The 24,226-nt window shown below is 37.5% G+C and overlaps 1 protein-coding gene across 8 annotated transcripts in view; it reads left to right on the top strand.

Annotated features, from left to right (window-relative positions):
- The window catches only part of sorbs2a (sorbin and SH3 domain containing 2a), a 152,662-nt gene extending 134,793 nt beyond the window's left edge, over positions 1 to 17,869 (top strand). For 5 of the 8 annotated variants that reach the window (NM_001443154.1, NM_001443153.1, NM_001443151.1 and 2 more), the window contains 7 exon segments: positions 153 to 267; positions 368 to 496; positions 581 to 751; positions 9,526 to 9,563; positions 9,645 to 9,751; positions 11,255 to 15,125; positions 15,474 to 17,869. In NM_001443154.1, coding sequence (NP_001430083.1) covers positions 153 to 267; positions 368 to 496; positions 581 to 751; positions 9,526 to 9,563; positions 9,645 to 9,751; positions 11,255 to 11,316 — 622 coding nt within the window. In that variant the 3' untranslated portion in view covers positions 11,317 to 15,125; positions 15,474 to 17,869. 8 annotated transcript variants of the gene reach the window in all.
- The last annotated feature ends 6,357 nt before the right edge of the window (positions 17,870 to 24,226 follow it).

The following is a 24,226-nucleotide window of genomic DNA, read 5'->3' as shown; positions in this document are numbered from 1 at the left end:
TCCACATTAATTCCCTAAAAAGTAATTAACACATTTAGTTACCTTTTTAAAAGTGACTTACGTTTTTAGTATATTACTTTTGAAAGAAACTTAACCCAACACTGTATAATGTATGTTTATAGACACAAACATGTTTGCACGTCTGTTTGCAGGGAAATTTCCTTTAAAAAGGGTGATGCTGTCAACATCATCAGACAGATTGACAGTAACTGGTATGAAGGTGAACACAGAGGGCGGATTGGGATTTTCCCCATCTCTTATGTCGAGGTCAGTGATTAAATAACCTAAATAAATCATCTAAACTCCTGCCCCAGCTTACTTAATCACATTCTCTCTTGCTCTATCCCTCCTTATTTCTCTCTTTCAGAAGGTGGCGTCTCCAGAGCGGAGACAGCCTGTCAGGCCTCCTCCTCCAGCTCAGGTTCGAGAGATGGGAGAGGCCATCGCGCGATACAACTTCAATGCTGACACTAATGTGGAGCTTTCTCTCAGAAAGGTAAATGTACTAAACACATATACTTGCTCAGCTAACCCTGAATCATAAAGTTTAATGCATGCATGCTTGTTGTTGCTTTTGTAGGGGGAACGGGTGATCCTCCTAAGGAAGGTGGATCAGAATTGGTATGAAGGAAAGATTCCTGGCTCAAATAAGCAGGGCATTTTCCCTGTGTCCTATGTCGATGTGATCAAGGGCTCACCTTCTAAGAGCCCCAGTCACCAAGGAGACACGCACACATATAGAGCACAGAAGGTAAGCCTTTAGCACCATTATTGGACCATCACACCCCTAAAAAAGGCTTTTCACACTTGAAAAAGTGTCATGCTAAACCCTGGGTAAATTAATTCCTGTTATCTTTCTTAAACTTCAAATGGCTCCTAATTTTACTAAGGGTTAACACATATATCCAACACAATCTCACGGCAATTCGTAACGTTTTCATTTATTGGCTAACTCGTATGAATTGGTACGATCTAATTCGTACAATTTAGTACGATTTGCTTATCCCCTAATGACGATTGGGGTTAGGGGTGGGGTTAGGTGCCACGCCTCCGAATTCGTACAAATTAGCCACTAAACTGGCAAAACGCAAAATACTTATGTTTTCTCGTGAGATCAGGCTGGTATATCTGGTAGTCATTTTACACTCACACTGTTAGTTTATTAGCATATTTGTACATATTGCGCCATTGCGACAGATTAAATGCATTGTGCAACCTGTTTGTAAAAACAACATTGCACATTCTTATGTTATTAATTGGAAACTTCTATCAAGTTGTTCCTGATGAAATTGTATTGAGACTATAGTTTTAGTAATAAAATAATCTCTTTTTCACTCTAAAACACAAAGTAAGATATCTGATTGGTTGTCGTTGTTGTTGTTGTTGTTGTTTTCTGCCCCCGTTTTCTGGGGGGGAGAACAAAACCGAAAACCACCCAGCTATACAAATTCCACACAGCCTATAACAAGCTGTCTGAATAAACACACACACCCATAAGCAACAAGCAAGTGACACACACACACAGACAGCATCACACTCTCTCTCATTCACACGCACACACACACACACACACACACACACACACACACACAGCAACAAACAACCTAAACACAGCATCACGCTCTATCATTCGCACACATACATAGGTGTGCTCTCTCGCTTGAGAGTCAGGAGTGACATTGTTAGACCGCCCGCTCCCATCCAAAATTACACCAGTTACCGTTATTCGGAAATTTATTCCCGCGCCTCTGGTCGGGTCCTGCGGGAATGCAGACCTCTAGCTTGCACAAACAAAGCCACCGGACAGATGCACACTAGAAAGAATCATACTTGTCTAGCGTCAGAGAGATAAAAATATCTGTAAATGAGTTTAAACTACATTCCTAGGTATCATTTATTTTCCCCTCTAAACACTCAGCATGGCTTCTATTGTTACTTAAGTAGTTCATTGTTGTTGGGTTTTTCTCTATTCAAACTGTGAATCAGTGGGTGGGGCAAACTAAATGGAAAAAAAAAAACAATTCAGCGTGGATGTGCTTGTAAATAAGCATGATTACCTTAATTAGGTACAATACACAATATGCACATGCTGTTCTTGAGACATCATTTGTGTCTCACGCTGTACACCACAATGCATCACAAAAGGGGTGTTTAGCCTGCTGTGGATCATGTGGGGATGGTTTCTTTACCCAGGGTTCAAAGCAAGGATTAGAATGATGATTACAGTGTAAAAATTCTGTCCTTAATACTTTATTTACATCGACAAACTGGTCTTCCTGTTTTGTTTTTCTTTGCTCAAGCATGATAAAGTCTCCCATCTGCTGTGCCTTGAATCTGCCACTAGGACACACCTTCAATCAGTCACTAGCGAATGGCTGTCACTCACATTGGGTGTCTCCACCACTTATGCATCTTCCTGTGGCAGTCCTTTGCCACCCACACCTCCTCCTTTACCCAGTGACCTGCACTACACATGCCCACAATCCCCTACTTCACCTGTGCGAAGGTTCCACCCAACACAAAACCTTTCTCCAAAATACTCCCCTTTTTTTCTCAGCCAAGGACCAATCACTTCAGAGTCCTTAAACAGTCCCTGTTACTCCGATAAACTTCTCTACAGAGATAAACTGACAGCAATAGATGTAGCACAGTCTTTCAGTTTACCTATGAAACAGATCAGAGATCATGAACAAGAGAGGGGTCACGATGGTAAACAGTTCATAGAAGAACTAAATGTAAAGGAGCAAACCTTAAAGAAAAACAGTGACCCATCTAGCCTAATAAGCGAACCTGATCCATATGGTGAGCTTATGTCAATGTTTCTTAAAAATCAACTATATAATGAACTCGAGTTCAAATTGGCCATTCGGTCGAAAAACATAGCTAATCAAGAAGTATTACCTGCTGAGCCACTGCCCATCAAGCCAAGCAGCAAAATAGAACAAAAACTAGAAAAACAGCACAATAACTATGAAAAAAAGGCTGAGGAGTTGTTGTCAGTCATTTGGAATGAGAAAACAGAGTTCCACAGTCCAGCCACGTTACAATGGGAGGATCTTCCTGAGTTGTACATACAAGAGGATGATGAAAAAATCTGCACTTCAGGCTTAAAGGCTGTTTTGAAAAAAGAGGTAGTACTTACAGTGTGACAAAAGCATGTTAGTCCCCAAAACCCAATTTTTTTATGCAAAATTTACATACATTGTTTGCATGTTAATTGACTAATTTAGAGGGGCCATACCTACTATCAATGTAGCATTACTTAGTGTTTCTTAACTTGACTGGCATTGTTGATAGCACATCAAAGGCACATTTTAAACAAGAAAGATAATTATAATGACTTGTAGCATTGTAAAAGGAATGGTCCGAAGGCTTAGCAGGGCCTTATTTTGCTTTTTTCCAATGCTTAAATTGTAAATTGCAAGCTCCCGGAACAGATCAGGGTAATGGATCTGGCATGTTACCAGAGGAGGGAAAAGTGTCGCGGATGGAAAGGAAAAGGTGGGGGAGTGGGGCAGGGCAGGGGTGTGTTTGAGGAAGGGGATCAGTAAAATGAGGTGCCTCAGAGGTGCTCAAATTATTCAGGCACGAATTAAGCCACGGCTTTTCCTATTATTTAGCAGTAAACGGTTGTGCCAAAAAACAAATACAGAAAGGCATATACTGTACATGCAAACATTGATCGTTTTATAGTAAGATTTCTGAACCTTATAATATATTTAAAGATTTCACACTTAGCTGATGATTGGTTATAGGCTTGTTTGGCATGCTGTCCCAGGAGACATCTCTGAGCTTCTAAGACCCTTGAGTCCTGGGCTTCCTCCCGTTGGCAGGGTGAGCGGGGAATTTGAGCTCAGGTGGATTTCGATGAACTCCCCGGACTTATTTCTGACTAATGACAGATGTAGGGATGCTGAGGAGAGATATATGACTTGCTAAGAGCTTGAAAATGATGCTGGTTTGGTATGTTCAATTTACTTAGGTTGCGTGTTTTTTGAACTGCGGGAGGAATCTGGAGAACCCAAGGAGCACGAGGAGAACGAGCAAATTTCACACAGAAATGTTGACCGGTTTAGTAAGGACTTTAACCAGAGATATTCTTGCTGTGAGGCAACAGTGCTAATCACTGGGCTACTGCGGTGTGGGGGATTCTTCAAGACGAAGATACTGAGATAAAAATCTCTGGTTATTTATAGTGAGTTAAGAATCATCTGATTGGTGAATCGATCGAAAGCTAATGCGGGTCCAGACGTGGGTGATCATAAGCATGTGATACTCTCAAAATTAGTTTATAAATAAACTTTACTTAAAACAAGTAGTTCTGTTCCTTTATTTTGATTAGTTAAAGGTTATAAAATACTTTATAATCATTCACCTATGACTGTTGCTTGGCAATCATTCCACTATCTTTACTGAGTAAAAGAGTTAGTCCCACTAAACAGCCCTTAACTGTTTTAAATTCACTGTAAACTACAGCTTCTTGAGACTTATTGCTTTAGCCTACAGCATCTCCATTTACAAAGATTATGGGCAATAATTTACAATGATATGGCCCCTTTAAGTAGTCTTCATTACACTAGTTCTTGTGTAATTTAAAAAATCTGGTAAAAAGTTGTAAAGGGTAGTGAGCCTCAGTAGCAGAACAAAATTTCAGCTTTGTTCTTCTCTTTGCCAGGCCGACTCCTCCTCCGTCACTCCATCTTTCCCCATGTCTTCTTCCCCCATCTCTGATTCCTCCCTTCCTCAATCTTCCACTGGCTTTTCTTCTACAAACACTGAATCATCTCCACTTGCTGTTCAGTGCACTCCGCTGTCTGCTGCCAAACATTCACCATGTTCTCCTCCAATTCATCTGGCTTCATCTTTTGAATTGGTGCCCTATTTCTCCTCTAACCTCGCAACCTCAGTTGTTTCTTCCCCTTCAGAGTCTCCTCTCCCTCAATTATCTCTCTATACTCCTCTTCCTTCCCCTCCTTCTTCTCCTCCCTACTCCCCAATCCCTCTTCCTCCACCTCCTTCAATGGCACTCAATATTCCTCCTCCTTTATCCTCTCCTTTGCCTTCTAATCCTCACAACACATCATCACCATCTCCTCCTCCTTTCTCTCCACAAGCTATTATTTCTTCTGTTCCTCCTCAGCTTTTCTGTTCTCCTTCTGCTCCTATTAACTCTACTTGCTCAGCTCTTCAAATCCTTCCATCATCTCCTTTTCCTTCATTACATCCTCCTCTTTATTCATCTTGCAAGCCTCTTCTACCAACTATTCCAGCCTCCCCACCCTCTTCTCCCTCTCCTCCTCCATCTTCTTCAGACATAGCTCTACCCTCTGCCCCTAAATATCTTCCTCTTCTTTCCTCTCCTCCTCCCTCCTCTGTTCCTGTGGTCTCCTCTACATCCACCCCTCCATCCTCTTCCCCTGTTTGTGCTCTCTCCCCTCGTTCACAGCCCCGATCTCCTAAGATTAAGGTAAAAAAATGAATAATATTTAATCTTTTTGTAGATATGCATATATTCATTAACTTAAAGTAAACACGGGTGACGTGTGGTGCATGTATGGTACATGTGCATTGGTGTATGTTGATTACCTATAGAATAACCTCATTAAACAGTAACAAAGTTCCTTTAAAGTTGCGGAGTGGTGGGAATGTCTAGATGTCTGTACTTTGCACTGGGTCTGCGATACGAATGCTGAGGACTATGGGGGTTGTAAAATTATGGGAGTTTTCTAGGAGAATTAACAAAACGGGAGATGGGTCTGAAATACGGGAGACTCCCGGAAAAAAAGGCAATGTTGGCAGGTATAGTGGGCGGAGGTGAGACCCGCGTAAACCAGTGAGTGTTTACAAGTGTGGAGTCCCATGAGGGAGCTACAGATGGAAACTGTTTTTTTGTGTTTACCTTATGATTAAAGTTGTTGCACACCCGCCGATTCCCGAAAAAAACACTAGCGAAGAAACTCGATACAGCAGAACATAAAAACCTACAAGGATACATGCATGGCTAAGCACGTTACATGCACTGTGGGTCACACCGATCACTCAACACAGAAGTATAAACCAGGCTTAAGGCAGGTCATTTCACTCAGCGACCATCTTTGAAAACCCTTTCTCTTAGTATTCTCGGCATTCTGTCTTAATGAGGAAACATCAAATTCTCCAAAACTGTTTGCCAAGCTTACGATTACATTACATATTTGGAACCACCAATGAAATTACCCATCAACTGTCTCATAAGTTTCGTTTCTAAATGTTCGAATCAATCAAAATCTGCATATTTTCAGGTTGCTCAAGCAAATGTGCATGCCCACAAGGAACAAGATCACGACACCAACCTCATGGTCGTTCTACACATTATGATCGAGCTGCTCTTCTGAAGTAATTCACAACTTGGTATTGATGGCGAATCTCCTCCAGAAATGAAAGCGACTGTTTACAAGTTTGTGGGTGTTTGAGTAATTGTGAATAAATGTGATGTGTGAATGAAAGGACGGATTGTACCTCGCGTTCTTTTCATACAAATTACAAAACTAAAAAAATATATAGTTTTCAAGTGATCTCACTTCATGTTCATTTAAAAGCACAAATTTTAAGCTTTATCTGGATATATTTTATTATATCTGTGAAGCAAGTATTCACTGAGGTTCCAGTGCGTTTGTTGACCACCAAACTGTCATAAAAGCACATGTCTGCTCCGAGCTTCTTTGTCAATCTTTAGCGATTGAAGATTGGCTCCTGTACTAGTAGAGGGGGCTTCATTCGCCATATTGATCATTACACGTTTCCCCATTCAAAACTATACATTAGGGATGGGAAGATTAACCGATATGTATCGATACGCGGTCATGCGCGTGCACGATGCGAGTGCATCGGTTGAGCAGCAGAGGATGAATGAAATTTTGGAAGCAAATCGAGATGCATCGGTTTTTGCGAGATGCATCGATTTTTCCGAGATACAGCTTATATTTTTAATATAGAATGTATTTTTTATTTATTAACAAGTGTTGTCAACCTGTTTTTGGCGCATAATTTAATCGACCTACATAAAGTAAGCCTTAGCAACGGATTTGCGGATGTGCACACACTACAACTCAGTGTATCAGGTGTGCGGATGAAGATAGTGGAGCGCCCTCAGAAAGCACGAGAAGCAAAACAAACATTTTATTCCCCACTGAGTTTTAAATCTAAAGTATGGCAAGCAACATTATGGATTTAAGGATGGACAACATGACAGGACAGATGCAATTTGCAAAATGTGCCGTGCATCTGCAAAATACGCGGGCAGTACGACTAATCTGAAATCTCACTTGAAGCGGCGCCACGGTGTTGTTGTGAAAGCATCTTCTAGTGTTTCTGCATCCCCGGCTTCCGCACTGCTTCAACCAGCTCCAAAAGTGGTGAGAAAAGCATTGAAAGTTTTTTTTTTCCATGCGCAACAGTTCTGCTCGCTCTACGCCAATAACGAATGCTATTGCATTGTTCATCTGCAAAGATATTCAGCCTAGTGTCACGGAGAACGAAGGTTTTAAACACCTCCTCCTGTTAATTTTTATTTAATTATAATAATAATAATAATAATGATAAAAATAATGGGTGTCACGGTGGCACAGTGGGTAGTTTGACCACCTCACAGCAAGAAGATTGCTGGTTTGTTATATTTTTATTAGCCTGTTGTTTACAGTGACAGTGATGTTTCAACGCAGCATAACACTGCTAGTTCACGACCTTAAGTTTTGAATAATCAGTGGCAAAATATATCTTTGTAAAACTTGTTTTCATAGTTGAAAAGTTAAATCACAATTCTTGTTGTGCAATGCTAAATTTATTTATGTTGAAAGAGTGCAAATATATATATTTTTTAATATATATTGCACTTATACATTCTGTTTATCTTGAAAATACTTAAATAATATGTGCTATATGTTCTAAAATGGCCCTCTACTGTAAACTGACACTCAAAAAAAAAGTAAAAAAAGTCTTGGTTTTGCTTGGTTAATAAATAATCAAACTCATTCAATGGCACAGCATCCTCTTTCACATCATCTCATAAACTTGATCTAATTAGTTAGTGCTGAAATATCGCATTGTATCGTGATATGGGTGTGAATCGTATCGTGTTGCATCGCAATATGTCACAAATGTATCGCTAATATATCGGATCGTATTCTTTGTATCGAGATGCGTATCGGATCGGCATTATAGCTTAGATGCCCAACCCTACTATACATGTGACATGTATGTGTATACTATGGTCTTTGACAGTAACAGACCCCTGCTTTGACATACTCGCCCAGTTCTGATTTGAAGAAGTGTGTCTGGCGTAAGAGGTAGATGCACTTTCAAAGATGCTAAAGACCACAGCATCTTGTGTCTGTTACTAGAACACAGAGGTGAGAGGAATTAGGTTTACTTTACAGCTCTTGCACCTGTTGCACTCACCCCTATCTGGGTCACGGCACCAATTTAACCATTCTAGTTCACCTCGCATTACATTAAGCATTATTCAAACTACTATTCCCAGTGTGCTAACAATTGCTAAGACCACAGCCTCTAGTGACTGTCGCTAGTATCTTTCTTAAAGCAAAAGGGGTTTATGTAAACAGCTGTTACTTTATGGCCTGTATTACACTTACTTCCCTGAACCTAGCTCCCATCAAATATACCAGCGTAGCCCCTCTGGTTCTGCTCCCATTATTTTAAGTGGGATTCAAAATATTATAATAACTTTACAATAATAATAATAAGGATGGAACTCTCATCTGGGTCACGGCACCAATGTAAGCCCTCTGGATCTGCTTGTTTTGATGCCAGCAGAATTTGAACTGGCAACTTGCATACTTTTGATGGGGAAATTATTGACACAATACAACCAGCTGAACTGTCCTTATTTTCCTTTGTCCGTTATTCTAAATATGGCAATACTGAAAGTAGGATGAGTGTGTTTGTGCATGTATGTCTACAATATGTCTCTTACTTGCAAGCTAAATGGTACTTAAGATAACTTAGTAACAATACTAAAGATTCTGTAATGACTACTAAAGCTTAACCGTACTTAAATTGGAAATAACATGAGCAGTGATTTTATGACGGAGAATGAGGTTGTGAATAACTCGGAGATGGATTTTGTATGAAACTGCTGATTGGCTGCTTTGCATTTGATTCTTGCAGACAGTTTATAGGCAGGAAGTGGTGGTTGAGGGTAAGCCACCTCGTAGCCCAATTTCCACAAGGAGGCGCTGTTTTTCTCCCTGTTTATCACCCAGTAGAGCACGAAGGGTAGGATGGAGTGTGCTGTGACACTAGCAGCATTGCAGACTGGAAAATAAAGCCTAATCCTTTTTTACAGTTCTGTGATCTCAAACTGGGTGAATTTCCCTTTTGTGTGTATTGTAACAACAGGTTGTCTCTAAGCTCTGTGATGATGATGATGAAGACTCACAGAATGACATCCTGTGCCTGGATTTAGCATGATGTTTTGATGCATTAAAGTGCTACATGTATATTATACAGTTTTTTTCTTTCTTTCAGAAAATGATGCAGGATTCTCAGCATGCAGGTGGTGACCCGTAAGTATTTTTTAGCACTTTAATTTTGACTATTCACTAATAATATTCTATTACTAAAATGTTATTAAATGTTTAACATAGCTTCCAAGCTGTGTATAACTATGTGCCTCGTAATGAGGATGAGCTGGAGCTGAAGGAAGGGGATGTTGTTGATGTTGTCGAGAGATGTGACGATGGCTGGTTTGTTGGTAAGTCTTTTATAAAGATAATACAGTGCCTTTATAGGTGGTATGCAATTTTCATGGGTTTGTGATTTGTTAATATAGACTATTCTACATTGTGAAGACAAAATTGTCGGCCCTCCTGTGAAATTTGTTGTTGAATGACTTTTTGACAATGAATTAACCTACCTTTCCTTGTTAACCTTAATAATCTAGTTAAGCCTTTATTGTGCACTTTAAAATTATAATTTAAACTATATGTATATACACTCACTGGCCACATTATTAGGAACACCTGTCCAACTACCCGTTAATGCAAATTTCTAACTCAACTCAATGCATTTAGGCATGTAGACATGGTTAAGACGATTTGCTCCAATTCAAACCGGGGGAAGAAATGGGATTTAAATGGCTTTGAAAGTTGTGTTGTTTGTGCCAGACGGGCTGGTCTGAGTATTTCTGAAACTGCTGTTCTACTGGGATATTCATTCACAACGATTTCTAGGGTTTACAGAGAATGGTCTGAAAAAGAGAAAATATACAGTGACCGGCAGATCTGTGACCGCAAATGCCTTGTTGATGCCATAGGTCAGAGAAGAATGGCCAGACTGGTTCGAGCTAATAGAAAGGCGACAGTAGCTCAAATAGCCACTCGTTACAACCGAAGTATGCAGAAGAGCATCTCTGAATGCACAACACATCCAACCCTGAGGTGGGAGGGCTACAGCAGCAGAATACCACAATAGGTGCCACTCTTGTCAGCTAAGAACAGGCTCACCAAAATTAGACAATAGATGATTGGAAAAACGTTGCCTGGTCTGATGAGTCTCGATTTCTGCAGCGACATTAAGATGTTAGGGTCAGAATTTGGTATCAGCAACTTGAAAGCATGGATCCATACTGCCTTGTATCAATGTTTCAGGCTGCTGGTGGGGGTGTAATGGTGTGGGGGATATTTTCTTGGCACACTTTGGGGTCATTAGTACCAATTAAGCATTGTGTCAAAGCCACAGCCTACCTGAGTATTGTTGCTGACCATGTCCATCCCTTTATGACCACAGTGTACTCATCTTCTGCTGACTACTTCCAGCGGAATAACGCGCCATGTCATAAAGCGCGAATCATCTCAAACTGGTTTCTTGACCAAGATGATGAGTTCACTGTACTCAAATGGCCTCCACAGTCACCAGATCGTAATCCAACAGAGCCTTGTTGAATCTATGCCATGGATTAAAGCAGTTCTAAAGGCAAAAGGGGGTCCAACTCAATACCTAGGTGTACCTAATACAGTGGCCAGTGATAGTAGATTTCTAAGTATGTTTACATTTTTTGCTATGGTTACTGATTATGTCTCTCACCTATCTCTGATTAAATTACATCATTGGTTGTATTCAGTTTAGCTTGTTCTTGATATTCATTTGTTTCATATGTCATTTTTTTCTATTTGACACACACTGTGACTTTTCTGTGAGTGAGGGATTTCATGAAAGCTGTTGTATTGTATTGCTGATGCACTGTGCTTGTTTTTAGGTACGTCTCGGAGAACCAGGTTATTTGGAACGTTCCCAGGAAACTATGTTAAGCCGCTTTAACAAAGAGGAAATAATGGCACAACTATGGCCACTCCAGTGCCTACTGTGTAGGGCCAACGAGGCGCCTCACCTTTGAGAAAGTGTGTCTTTGCGTGCGAGTGTGTTCACAGACACTACAGTTTTAGCTCTGCCATTTCTGCACAGACGAACCACGGAAGTTACTTCACTGAGCACTTTTTTTTTTCGTGCCACCACGCAGTCTCCTCGCCGTTCTTTCACCTGCTTTTCTGACGATAGCACACACAGCAATGTTTTTCCAATGTTTTGTTATTTTCCAGGAATTAGCACGATGAGGATTCAGACACGATATTGAGTAAGGTCAGTAGATCAGTACGATCTGAGAGACAAAACTCAGGCATCAATGTTGAACTGAATGTGTGTGTGTGTGTGTGTACTTTTTTATATTGTTTATGAGGACACTATATTGTATAATGACATGGTTATGACCTACTGTAGTCTATTAAGGTGGATTACAAGGGATGCCTTGTGTTCTTGTAATTTTAAAAGCTAAAAATTATACTTGCGTATTTTAATATTCAAAATTTGCCACCAAAAAACATATAATAAGCATTTTTGCAGTATAAAGTACAATACGCCTATGATAGTCCTCATAAACCATATATACACAGCAAAATCCTCTGAGTAAAATTTACTGAGTTCATAGTGTATTTTGTCCCTCTCTAAATTGAGTAATAGTGAAGCTGCGGACACACTTGAGTTTGTGTCGTACAAGGGGTGGGATTAAACAGGATAATTGCACATTAAAAAACGTGAGTGAAAAAACGTGCGTAGCCATGTATTTATACTTCTGCACGCTGTTTCTGTTGCTCTGCAATAACACTTCCTAAACACTAGCTGGCAGTAGGTGTTTATGTTCCTCTGTGTCGAGTTTTTTCACTGGTGTTTTGTTTTTTTCTGAACACTACCTTACTATACATGTGGCTCAAACTCACTCATTTTAAGGCGGGAATCGACAGACGTGCAACAACTTTATTCACATGTAAACACAAAACAACAGTTTCTATCTTGAGCTCCTTCACGAGACTCCACACTTGTAAACACTTGCTACATCGAGCTTGTGCGGCTCTCACCTCACGTCGTTGCGATGTGTAGTTACATTTTTTTAAAGGTGTGGGCCAGCGTCGCCGAAGTCCACAATGAGGGCTATGCTTCCACGCATAGGTTGCACCGGAGCATACACGTTCGCTTGACGCAGAAATATAAATCAGCCTTAACTCAGCCATACAATGTCAGATCTGCCTGAAAATTCCCAGGTTTGATAAGATTTCACTCCTGAAGACATCTACATGCCAATATTGAGTTACAGTCATACCGCCACCTGCTGACAGAAGGAAGTTTGGCATAGATCAGTGATTTTCTCTGATTTTTAAAATATTTGTCTGCTTAAATTATTATTGTCCACTATTCTCTGTTATCCTAAGACCACCGGGTGCAGCTTTAATTTATGTCTGTTTTTTGAGTGTTTCATATGTTCAGTGCAGTTTATAACTTGATAAAGGTATACTTAGTCAGGTAATTCTCATTAATATCACTATATGGAATTTTGTAGAGTCTGGCAGAAATAAGGCCAAACAAGTCGGTAATAAGTAAAGCTGCTGTTTTATCTTAAGCCCTGCTTACCCTGTGAGATTTCAGCCACAATTTTTTCATCTAAGACAAACTTGGGAAATCCTAAAAGATTCCTGAAATCCTAGACTAAAATAAGTGGTCTTTGATCGTTAGTTTGACATGTTCGCTAGCAGCCGCTTATTGCCCTTTTCGATCAGATTTTTTCTCCGATGAAGTTCTGGCAGTGTCAGAAGATTTCAGACACTTTCCTGCTTTGTGACAACAGCTGTGATGAGCGTCAATCCAAGAACCAATAGGAGCTCCTCATTTGATGAAGCAATCCATGCGACAATTCAAACATCCATGGGGAAATGTCAAAACAGTTTTTTTCTTCCTGGTTTAAGCTACAGATTGTTTATGTTTGCTGTTTGGAATCATTTCAAAACGCAGTATAGTGAAAGTGTCATGGGTGGATGGCGTCAAACTCCGAGGGCATTTCCATTCGTGTTTGGTGCGTATTCATTGTCTTTCAGTCTGAGTTTATGACAGCTAAGATCTTATAATGTGACAAGAGAGCCATGTTCTTGCAGTCTGACATGCTACAATTGTTCAGGATTATAAAAAAAAAAATCACAAAGTGTGAACGGGCCTTTAGGCTGTGACTGAAGGTTGATGTAGTTTTGTGTGTTCTCTTCTGTTTCTGCTTATTAGCAGCAGGTGTTCATCATCATTGCTTAATTAGTCCCTTTACTGTTTCATTACCTTTAACTCTGCTGCTGAGTAACTTTTACTCAATTTAGCGAGGGACCAAATGCACTGTGAATTGAGTCAATTTTGCTCAGAGGATTTTGCTGTGTACAAGTGTGTGTGTGTGTGTGTGTGTGTATTTAACATGCAAAGTTAATAGCAATAGAGACCACTGGTTATAAAAGGTGATGAATAGTTTCGTTTAAAATGATCTAAAAGTGATTTAATGGACAATTTATGATGTTGCTCATTCCCCGTTTTTGTGGCCAAAATAAAAAGGTAATAGGAACATTTAAGTGTATAGGAAACATACTTTTGCCATACAGACTTATGAAATATGAAGGATTTTTGCTGTTGTTTAAGTGGCAATCTTTAATATAGGATAATGTCCATATAATTATCAGTGCATTGGGTATTTGTATAAGTTGTCTTTAAAATGAAAGTGCATTGAAATTCTGAAAAAAGAAAATGCTTTTATGGGATTTGGTATAAAGTATTTGATTACTGAACTTGTTTTTATAATGTTTACTTGAGACTTTTATGAATAGGCTGTTTTAGAATTGTAAACCAGATTTTCACACAGTAACAATCTGTAAAACTGCATTAGAAATGAATGGCAACAAATGTTACAATATCAAGGAGAGCCTGCTAAAATGTTTCACTTTTTATTTGTTCAACTAATTTATCTGAAAGGGTTCATCTTGCAATTTTCCTTTTGAGCATTCTGGTATAACATTTGAATTATGTAATTTATCTGCCACGTTTCACATGAGATGCACTCTTTTAAAAATTGCATTGTATAGCGCAATAGAGAGAGAGAGGGGGAGGGGGGTTGTTGGTCTTTGATGAATGTTGTTTATAAGCTTGTCCGACATTTAAAAATTCATGTTTAGTTTTTGAAGGATTTGTACATCAGTATTTTCTGCACTAAGTGTATCACTTGTTGTGTTCTCATCTGAAAACATATAGCTTGTGTTGCATCAGCTTTTACGAGTATGTTTATTCAGTGTATGAAAAAGTATGTCTGAAGTTCACAGGCAGTAAAGCAATCTTAAAGCACCTTAAGCATTTATTAGTTCTCTTATTTTTGTTTTCTTTAAAGTTGAAGTGTGTTCATATGATTTCATGAAATATTGCATCATTTTGTAGCGTGATATGCATAGGTAAACCAATTGTAAGTAGATTCATCCAGCTGACCCTTTTCACAGACTTTCCTGATGCGTTTTCACAGTCATCATTAGCATTAAAAGTAATGCAAGGTATTTAATGTAATAACACTATTATTTGTGTTATTTTACCTTGGCATGACTAACTGAAGTCTCTTTCTCTCATCTTATCAACTTGCTATGGACGTTCTGAAAGGCCATGCACTCAAATATTTTTTCTCAATAGTTTTATCGTGATCTCAACATAACTAAAAGTAGTTTTTTTGTGATCACAACGTATCAAATGTTGTTTTCCCGTTATCCCGACTTAATTCTTGAGGGTTTTATTTATTATTATTATTATTATTGTTATTATTATTTATACGTGCTTAATGCATGACCAGGCCACCAAAAATTTTCAGATGGACATTCCGGCCATGAGAACAGAATGTTCCACATGTAACTTAATGATTGATGATGAAGAGGCAACACAAGTGTTTTGCCTATAGAGCAGCAAACGAAGCTAGGATGACTGCAGTCGGGCAATCGTGCAACACATTAGGGGCTTTCAGAAGAGCCATAATTATATGAGCACAAGCGCACATGCTCATGATTAATGTGTATTCATGATAGCATTCATGTATATCAGTGGTTCACAAAGTGGTGGTTGTTATCCCTCGGGAGTCGCAGGATAACTATTAGAATAAGCATATTGTGTCTATATTATACAGAAGATAAAAAATATAGTATTAGTTATATAAAGTATATTAGTTATAAAGCAACGCATGTTTTTTTTTCTATTTGATTGTGACCCCTGGGGTCTCAATATGTTAGATTCAAGACAGCATAGGGTCAGATGCAGCAGATTGATTTCTTGGCACCAGGGTAAACTTTCTGACACCTTTACGGCACGCGTATACATTAAAATGAATTACAGGCAACGACTAAACATGGAGGATGATCTCTGAGTTGCGTTCTTCAAAAATAAACAAAGAATAGACTTGAGGATATTGGTGTGTGTGTGAACCATATTGGTGGTCGTGAGTCACTGGCATTGTTATTTTTTGGGTCGCAGGGTTGAAAAGTTTGGGAACCCCTTTTGTATATGATTCTATTTCATTATTTACAACAATATTTCCTAAACTGGGGCTTCACAGTGGCTTCACAAGAAGGTCACTGGTTTGAGCCACGGCTGGGTCAGTTGGCATGTTCTTCCTGTGTTTGTGTGGGTTTCCTCCGGGTGCTCTGGTTTACTACACAGTCCGAAGACATGAATTAGGTGAATTAGGTAAACTAAACTGTCTGTAGCATATGTGTGTGTGAATGAGTGTATGGATGTTTCCCAGTGATGGGTTGCAGCCTGAAGAGCATTTGCTGTGTAAAACTGCTGGATAAGTTGGCGGTTCAATCAGCTGTGGCAACCCCAGATTAATAAAGGTACTGAATGAATTCCCTTAACTGTTTATACCATTTTAGAGCTTGGGTTTTAGATGGTGCAAAATAAGTTGTTACATGTAGGAATTAGATAATGAAGAATAATGAAGATCCTGCTTTTGCTTTAATGAATCTATGGCAGTTAGACAACTATAGTTGTTTATAATTACATGAAAAAGTGAATCCCTTTAAATAAGGCAATATGGCTAACACTTTACAACAAGGTTGTATAAGTTAATGTTAGTTAAAGCATATACTAACATGAACAAATAACAAACAACACATTTGTTACAGTACTTGTTCATGTTAGTTAACATGAAAATACAGTTGTTCATTGTTAGTTCATGGTAACTCACAATGCATTAGCTAATGTTAACAAGCATGACTTAGGATTTTAATAATGCATTAGTAAATACTGAACTAAGATTAATAAATGCTGTACAAGTGTTTTCCATAATTAGTTCATATTAGTAAATACATTAACTAATGAAACCTTGTTTTAAAGAGACCGCAATATGAAATATCTACAGCATCTAGGACATCCTCTTATGCCAAATAAGCAGAAAAATAAGTCATAAACTGAAGAAAACAACTTTTGTTATGTCAAAATGACCAGAAAATTAAGTTGTTATGACAAGAAAACAACTATTGATGTGCCAAGATCACGAAAAAATGAAGTCATTATAACAAGAAAACAACTTGATATGTTGAGAATGAGAAAACGAGAAAGAAAAATATAATACCGCATGGCCTCTAAGGACTTTTGTAACTTGCTGTAATCAAGATCTATTTTTTTTCTCTTGCTACAAAATCAAACGGGAACTCATAAAATTATGTCTAGTTCTAGTTTCTGATCAAGAATCCCAGAAATTGTGAAAAGGGTCCAGGATGGTACCTTGTTAATTTGTACACATGATGGTTTGCTTTTGGAGTGGAGGTGTTTGGTTGCCCAGTGGTAGATGCAAAGTATTTTGGAAACCTGTACAGAAAGAATTGTAATTACATTTGATCCACATAAAGAGCTGCATACTCCTAATAAGCTGATTTTATTTCTTTAAATAGAGCTCACGATTATTACAATGTTCTCAATAGGGAACCAAAAGAAACTTAAAATGTTTTTGTTTTGTTTTCTTATGTTTAAATTAATGATTCAAAGGCTTTTAGGCTTTTATTCAAGTGCTTAAAGAATCTTTAACAGTAACATGCAATTGATAGTCTTATTTGAGCAGTCGGGACATTTTTTAAATGGATATTTAATTTATTTGAATCACTACTTTAGACATCAGTGTTTAAATCACAACTTTTATCCCATTTAAAGTTTTGTAAATCAGGTATCATGAGAGGACTTTTGTGAAGCCATCTATTAACTGTTCACACATAGACCTGAATGCCCACTTTGATTTACATGTTTAATAAAAAGCCAGACTGATGGCATTTAGAAAGAAAAGAAAAGTCACTGGGATGTTTGAATTGTGATTGTGATATTTGAGTTCAGCTCTGAGTAGAAGTGACACACTTCAGCTTTAAATGTTTAAACACACTTTTTTTGCATTTTCCAGCTTCATGGCTGTGTTTGCTGAAACTTTATATGTTCTTTTTGTATTGTAATATACATGGGTTTCACTTTATACTCACGTTATAAAGTTCTTGATTTCTCACTTATGGTTTCTTTTATTTGTTTTGTAGTCCTTTATGATTCATCCCATGTGCCAAATTTATACACACTAAATGTCTTTGGTGCAAAAAATTAAAATGTATGCAAAAAAATTGGCAAAGAATGTTGTCTGGGTATATTAAAATACTTTCTTCAGCACAGGATGGATAGTGATGCACTCTCTACACTGTAAAAAATTGCTGTTAAAAAACGGTCAGATTCTACGGTAAAATAATATTTTTTCACTAAAACAGTAATATTCTGTTAAAAACAATGCTTTCTGGGTAACATTTTTGTTTTCGAGAAAGTAACCAACTGCAGAAAACTGTGAGCTAACAGAGTTCAGATTCGATGTTTTGAAGTCTGTGTTTGAAATCACGCTTTGTGTCCTTGTTCACTATTTCATACACTAGTTAACTAATATAGTTCACCTGACAGTTTTAATGAACACTAATGAGTGAATTCAGACACTGATGAACACCTGCTGTTAATAATCACAATTACTGAAGAAAATAAACAAGAAACACAAACAGTGACTTGAGTTACAACATTAAATAAAATCAAATAAAATAAAACAGCTTCAGTCTCAGCAGAGGATCATTAAACAACTCCACAAACAACAGCAGACACACTTATTACTGCTTGATTTGACGTCCATACAATTCACATTGAGATCCAACAGAAATTAAGGTGTTTTTTGTGTCACCGTAATGGAGTGAGGGGCTGGTTTAGTTGGGCTCTTCACCCTTGAACTCATTTAAGAAGACTTTCCAACTGCTGTAATACAGCGTTTACAAACCGTTTGTACCATAGCACTAAAGTTGGGAAGTCAATAAATAGAGAAATCTCTTGATCTGAAATTATTTCTGATAAATGTTTTGGTATAAATTTGGATGAAGGGCCTCATGCAATAGATTTTATGCTTAGTTGCAGGTATTTAATTAATGAGAAGTGGAAACAGAAAACATACCTCCATGATTACTTAACAGTTAAGAAATAATATACAATAAAAAGTTCAGCTATGACATATACACACTCAGACCTCATGAATCTGACCTTGTATCTCAACAATGGTAACATCTCAAATGTTTCATGCTGCAATGCATGCTGGGAGTGGCACTGTACAAATATCCCAGCATGCATTGCGGTATAAATAAATGTTGTATAATGGTCTAACAGTTTTATTTATTTGTGTTTGATTCTGCTTTTGTTTATGTTTCGACTTTCAGTTGCCTGTTTTGTGAGTTAAACTGTTAATTTTGTTAAATTTTGTTAAATTTGTTGTCACCATTATTGAGGTTCATGTGCTAATTATTGATGTCTCTTTGAGTGCGGTTTATACCATAGAGCAGTGTTATTGTCCAAGATATTCTTAAAAACTTCCAGAAATCATTGCCATATATATATATACACACATATAATGTAAAACAATAGATTTAACATTGAACAGGAGCAGTAAATTTTATTATACTAAATGAGAACAAAACTCTGCCATTTAATAGCAACTTGAACATCACCAGATCTTATTTTTTCAGATTTAGGTTTTTGGCTGGCTTGCCACATCAAAAGAGCTTTTTAAACAAAGTTCTTAACAATAGCAGCAGCCAAGATATATAAATGTTAAAAATGACAGGGCTAAGAGCCCAACTAAAGCAAACTCTGTTCTCCATGATGGTGATGTAAAACGTTAACCTTTCTCTCAAGAAGAACTTTAGTAGATGTTATACAAAAATACATGTATTAAGTAATAAGTGTAGCTGGTGATGATGTTTGTAGAGTTGTTTAATCATCCGCTGATCATTTAAATGATTTAATCATTTGTTGTTCTTCAGGTTATTTCATTATAAAGCTGTGACTAAAGTTTTGTATGTTCTGTTCTTGTTTTTTCCCTTCAGTATTTCTTCATTTGTTCATTGTTAATCCTCAATTATCATTTAATTAGTCAGTTAATTAATGAATTTACTTCAGCTTTGCTACATGTTTCTTGAACACTCAGTAGTGTGGACACTTCAATTAAAACTGAAGTATATGCTCTGGGGTTTAAAGGGTTAAAGGTGTGAGGTAAAAACACAGTGTAAAATGTATTTTAACAGTAATATACTGTTAATTTACACAACGGAAGTAGACTGTTAAAAAACAGTATATTGCTGGCAACCACAGCTGCCAGTAGATTACTGTTAAATCAAGGAAAAAACAGTATTTTACTGTAAAACCTGAAGCTAATTTCTTCTGTCTGTCACCGTTGTGGAGGAGAGTAGAGCCAGTGAATGAGTTAAAGATGAACAATGAACTGCTGATGTTATTCTGCATGTTTCTCTATTTAAAGATAGCGGCTGTTTAGTTGCTGATGCAGTCAGAATCTCTCTGGTGATTCCAGATTTACATGTATGTGTGCTGTTGTGAAAAATAAGACATTAGAGTTAAACAGAACTTTTCTAATTAACTAAAATAAGTTATCATTATAAGTATGCTTCTAAGCATATATAGCACATTACTTCATAAACTCATTCAGCAGTTGACCAAGTTGAGGCAGTTGCTTTCAGTGAGCAAAATGAGTTCACTTGAGTATTGTGTAAATCAATGTAGTCCATGTATTTTTACAGCAACATACTGTAAAATAACAGTACATTGCTGGCAACTGTAGCTGCCAGTATTTTACTGTTATTTAACGGGACAATTTTTAACAGTGTAGTCTAACTGGAGTCACTATTTGCCTTTGATACAGCCACAAACTCCTCTACTCAAGACAGAGGATATGATGATGTTTTATCATCATATAGTGTTGTTGGGGGGTGCTGGTTTTAGTGCTTTATGAGGACACAAACTGTATAATGAGATGGATTTGACCTTAGACCTTGGTGTAGTTTATGAAGACATGAAAAAATCATACTTAACAGGATCTTTTCAAATTCAAAATTTGCCATTTTTTAAAAAGTAAAAAACACATTATGCCAATAGAGAGTCCTCACAAACCTCCAAAACAAGTATGTGTGTGTATATGTGTGTTCATAATTAACTAAGGATCTAACACTACTCTCCATCAAGTAAAGCTTTCTCCCATTTCTTTCTCTTTCTCTCCTTTTGTCTCTCTTTTCTTTTTTTCTTAATCTAATAAATTTCTGCTCAGTTATTTGAGCTCCTATGTTTATCCATCGCCTCCAGTTCTAATATTTCAACACTGTGGGTTTGTCATTATTATATTTACTTTCAGTATTTCATGACCATTTTAGGTTAAAAAAAATGCTAAACAGAGATTTATTTAAAAAGATGTTAACCCTAAATATGCTACTGTTAGTCCAATCTTCTTCAGGCAATTTTATTTTTTGGAAACTGGTCCTTGTTGAAATTACTTTTAAAAGTAAGTCAAAGTCAATAATTACCATCCTCAAAAAAAAATTAATAAATGTGAATTCTGATAATACATTAAGGTCATTTGTAGTAATTCATTCGGATCTATTCAGGAAATCAAAAACATATATATTTACAGCTATTTATATATATACAGATATATATATATATATATATATATATATATATATATATATATATATATATATATATATATATATATATATATATATTTTTTTTTTTTTTTTTTTTTACTTTTTTTTTTTGAATCACCAAGGACCACATTTCAGCTAAAAATCTTCTTTATCGTTCTAATGAAGGAAAACATCTGTACATCTTGGATGGTCTGCAGGGTGAGTAAATAAACAGCATTTTTTTTCATATAGCTCAATAATATTTTTGTTAAAAGCAAGTTTATTTGTTTTTTTTTCAGTATTCTTTGATGAAATGTATCTCTTTGTAGTATTATAAATGTCAGAAGCTAAAGTTAATTCAAACTTTAGAATTTTCAAGTTTGTTTCATTGTTCAAAAAAAAAAAAGATTTATTCAAAGTTAAGTCTACACCGCAATTCACCTAAACTATAAAAGTGACTAAATAGCAATGTCAGTTTATTTAACTTGCAAAATCGAAAAACAAAGTTAAATGTTGACTTCATGAGAAAACAGTGGGTTTCCTACAGGTGGTTTGTCAAGACCACTCAGCTGTGTGCAGCACACTTAAAGGGGTCGCACACCGAATGCATTTAAGAATTCTAAGCATAGATTTCTATCAGGGTACGCACACCAGCACAGCAAGTCGGCGGTTGTCTGTGGCGCCCAGCTATGACTTAAGACAATGTTCATATTTCAGCCATGCCATCGAGCGCCATCTGAATAGAATTTTAAATACCATTCGATGTGCGCGTCTGGTGTGTGATGCTTCCAACTGTTATGTGTGTGCAGTGTCATGGCGCTGAGCGGTGCATCCAGTGTGCGACCCGCTTCAGAATTGTACAATGTTTTCTCAGGAACACAGAGTGTTTATAAGAAAGTGTCTGGTGCATTTGGAGAGAAAAAGTGTGTTGCCTACAAAAGGTTTGTAAAATCTGCTCACCTGCATGCAGTACACAAATATTTTCCAAGAATTATGGAGTGCTTATAAGTAGGTGTTTTTTATGCATGTATATACAGTATATTCATGCATTTACAAGTGTGATTGTGTTCAAATGATTTTCATTGAGTATAAAGTGAATTAAACCAGCACACTCTCAGAAACAAAGGTTCAAAATCACTTGGGGTGCTACATTTTCTACTAGGTAACAAAGTGTAAAGCACTGATGAATACCACTCAAGTGCTAAAATGTATGTTTTAGGTACTAAAATCAACACAGGCTCTTCTTGAAAGTAAATGCCATTTCTGGAGATCGCAAATTAGCCAGAAGTACGTATGGATGCATTTTGTCTTTAAAACGAATGCTATGGGTTGATATGACGCCGTTCCTTTTTGCACAAACCAGCTGACCGCTTACCTGCATATGGACAGCTTTCCTGCTGTTACCAGTTTGTCCAGTGGCATACCATGTACGTTGGAGGACTTGAGAAGTAGAGAGGAGCTGACCACAATGATGGGTTTTGAGTTCAACGAAGAACAGTTCCAGAAAGTTTGTAAGACAAAAACAGAAGCCAAAAAAATGTAAATAACAGAGTGAGGAAATCTGAAAGCATGGTAACAATTAGATGAGGAATTTTCTTTTTCTGGATTGCTTTTTAAAACTGTCTGTTGGGTTTAGGGAAGTGGGTGGCCAGGTCAATTGGTGCTTTTGAAAACACTATTGGTTGGGTTTAGGGAAGGAGGAGGGTGGGTCATTTGATTGGTCAGTCAGTCGACAGCAGCATGAGAACAACGGGTGTGAATGGCAAATTTAAGATCTCAAAAAAAGCATAAACAGTGCCCTCTGGTGGATTCAAAACAAAAACTGCAAAAAAACGTAGCTCCCGGGAGCTATTTGGCGCTCTCCAGAAATGTATATAGAAGTACGTAATCAGAATGAGCCTGGGTTGACTAAAATGCACCCTTTGTGTTTAAAAATGTGTACCTCTTTAAAAATTAGCTTCAGCATTTGTTGTCATGTCCCCTGGTGCTAATAAGGTGCATGTCCAAAAGCATTTTTAAAATGACATCTTCCAAAAAATCATGATAATATTATGCTATTTATGGTAATTGTATTAAGGATGTTAATAGAGCATAACACAGGTCAAAGTTTCAGTGAAGCCAGACTGATATGAGGATGTGATTTACTGCCAGAGACGTTTATTTGTTTGGCCATTTCCCCAAAAACCTTTTATGGAGCAAATCCATCAGGCCTGCTGAAAACTGAATACTGGCATTATCTTTGTGATTACACTGTTAAAGAAGCATATTCATGTATTAAAACAGAGTTCAGTTACTTCTTTTTATATCAATTTATACTGTCTGGACTGAACCAAAGGATGAAATCAATCAAGCAGATAAGAAGCGAGAGGGAGGAAGCCCAACAGTTTGAGTCAAAAAAAGCAATAGAAGAAAACACAGAAGAGTTTACGCTTGTATCCATCCATGTCCAGTGCAATGAGTTTATTATTACTATATCAACAAAGTGGAAGTGCAAGATTAGGCCACAGGAGAGGAGAAGATTTAAAGATGAGAGAACACGAGCAGGGATCTGCTTAACTGGAGATCCAGCGCGAGATCCAGATTGTAATAAAAGAATGTGTCTGTAAGACTTTACAAGCCTCCGCTTCGTTCACTCACCAAATAAGGGCAGAAGCAGCGAAGGCCCTTAAGTCTCCAGTCCTGTACAAACACTGGAAAGCCATAAGAGCACACAGGCCTGCCTCCATCTCTGGTGGCTGTCTGATCAGTGTTTCGCTGTAGCTCACATCTAAGATCAGTCTCCATTGCCAGAGATGTCATAGCAGAAGATTCTTCTATCCAGTAAACTCTGCTAGACAAAAATGGTCACACATTAGTTATTCCTTTTTTTTATTTATTTT

The sequence above is a fragment of the Danio rerio genome, chromosome 1 (assembly GCF_052040795.2).
Source record: "Danio rerio strain M-AB ecotype USA chromosome 1, GRCz13ab, whole genome shotgun sequence".
Classification (NCBI taxonomy): Eukaryota; Metazoa; Chordata; class Actinopteri; order Cypriniformes; family Danionidae; genus Danio; species Danio rerio.
This window is presented reverse-complemented; position numbering and strand designations above follow the sequence as displayed.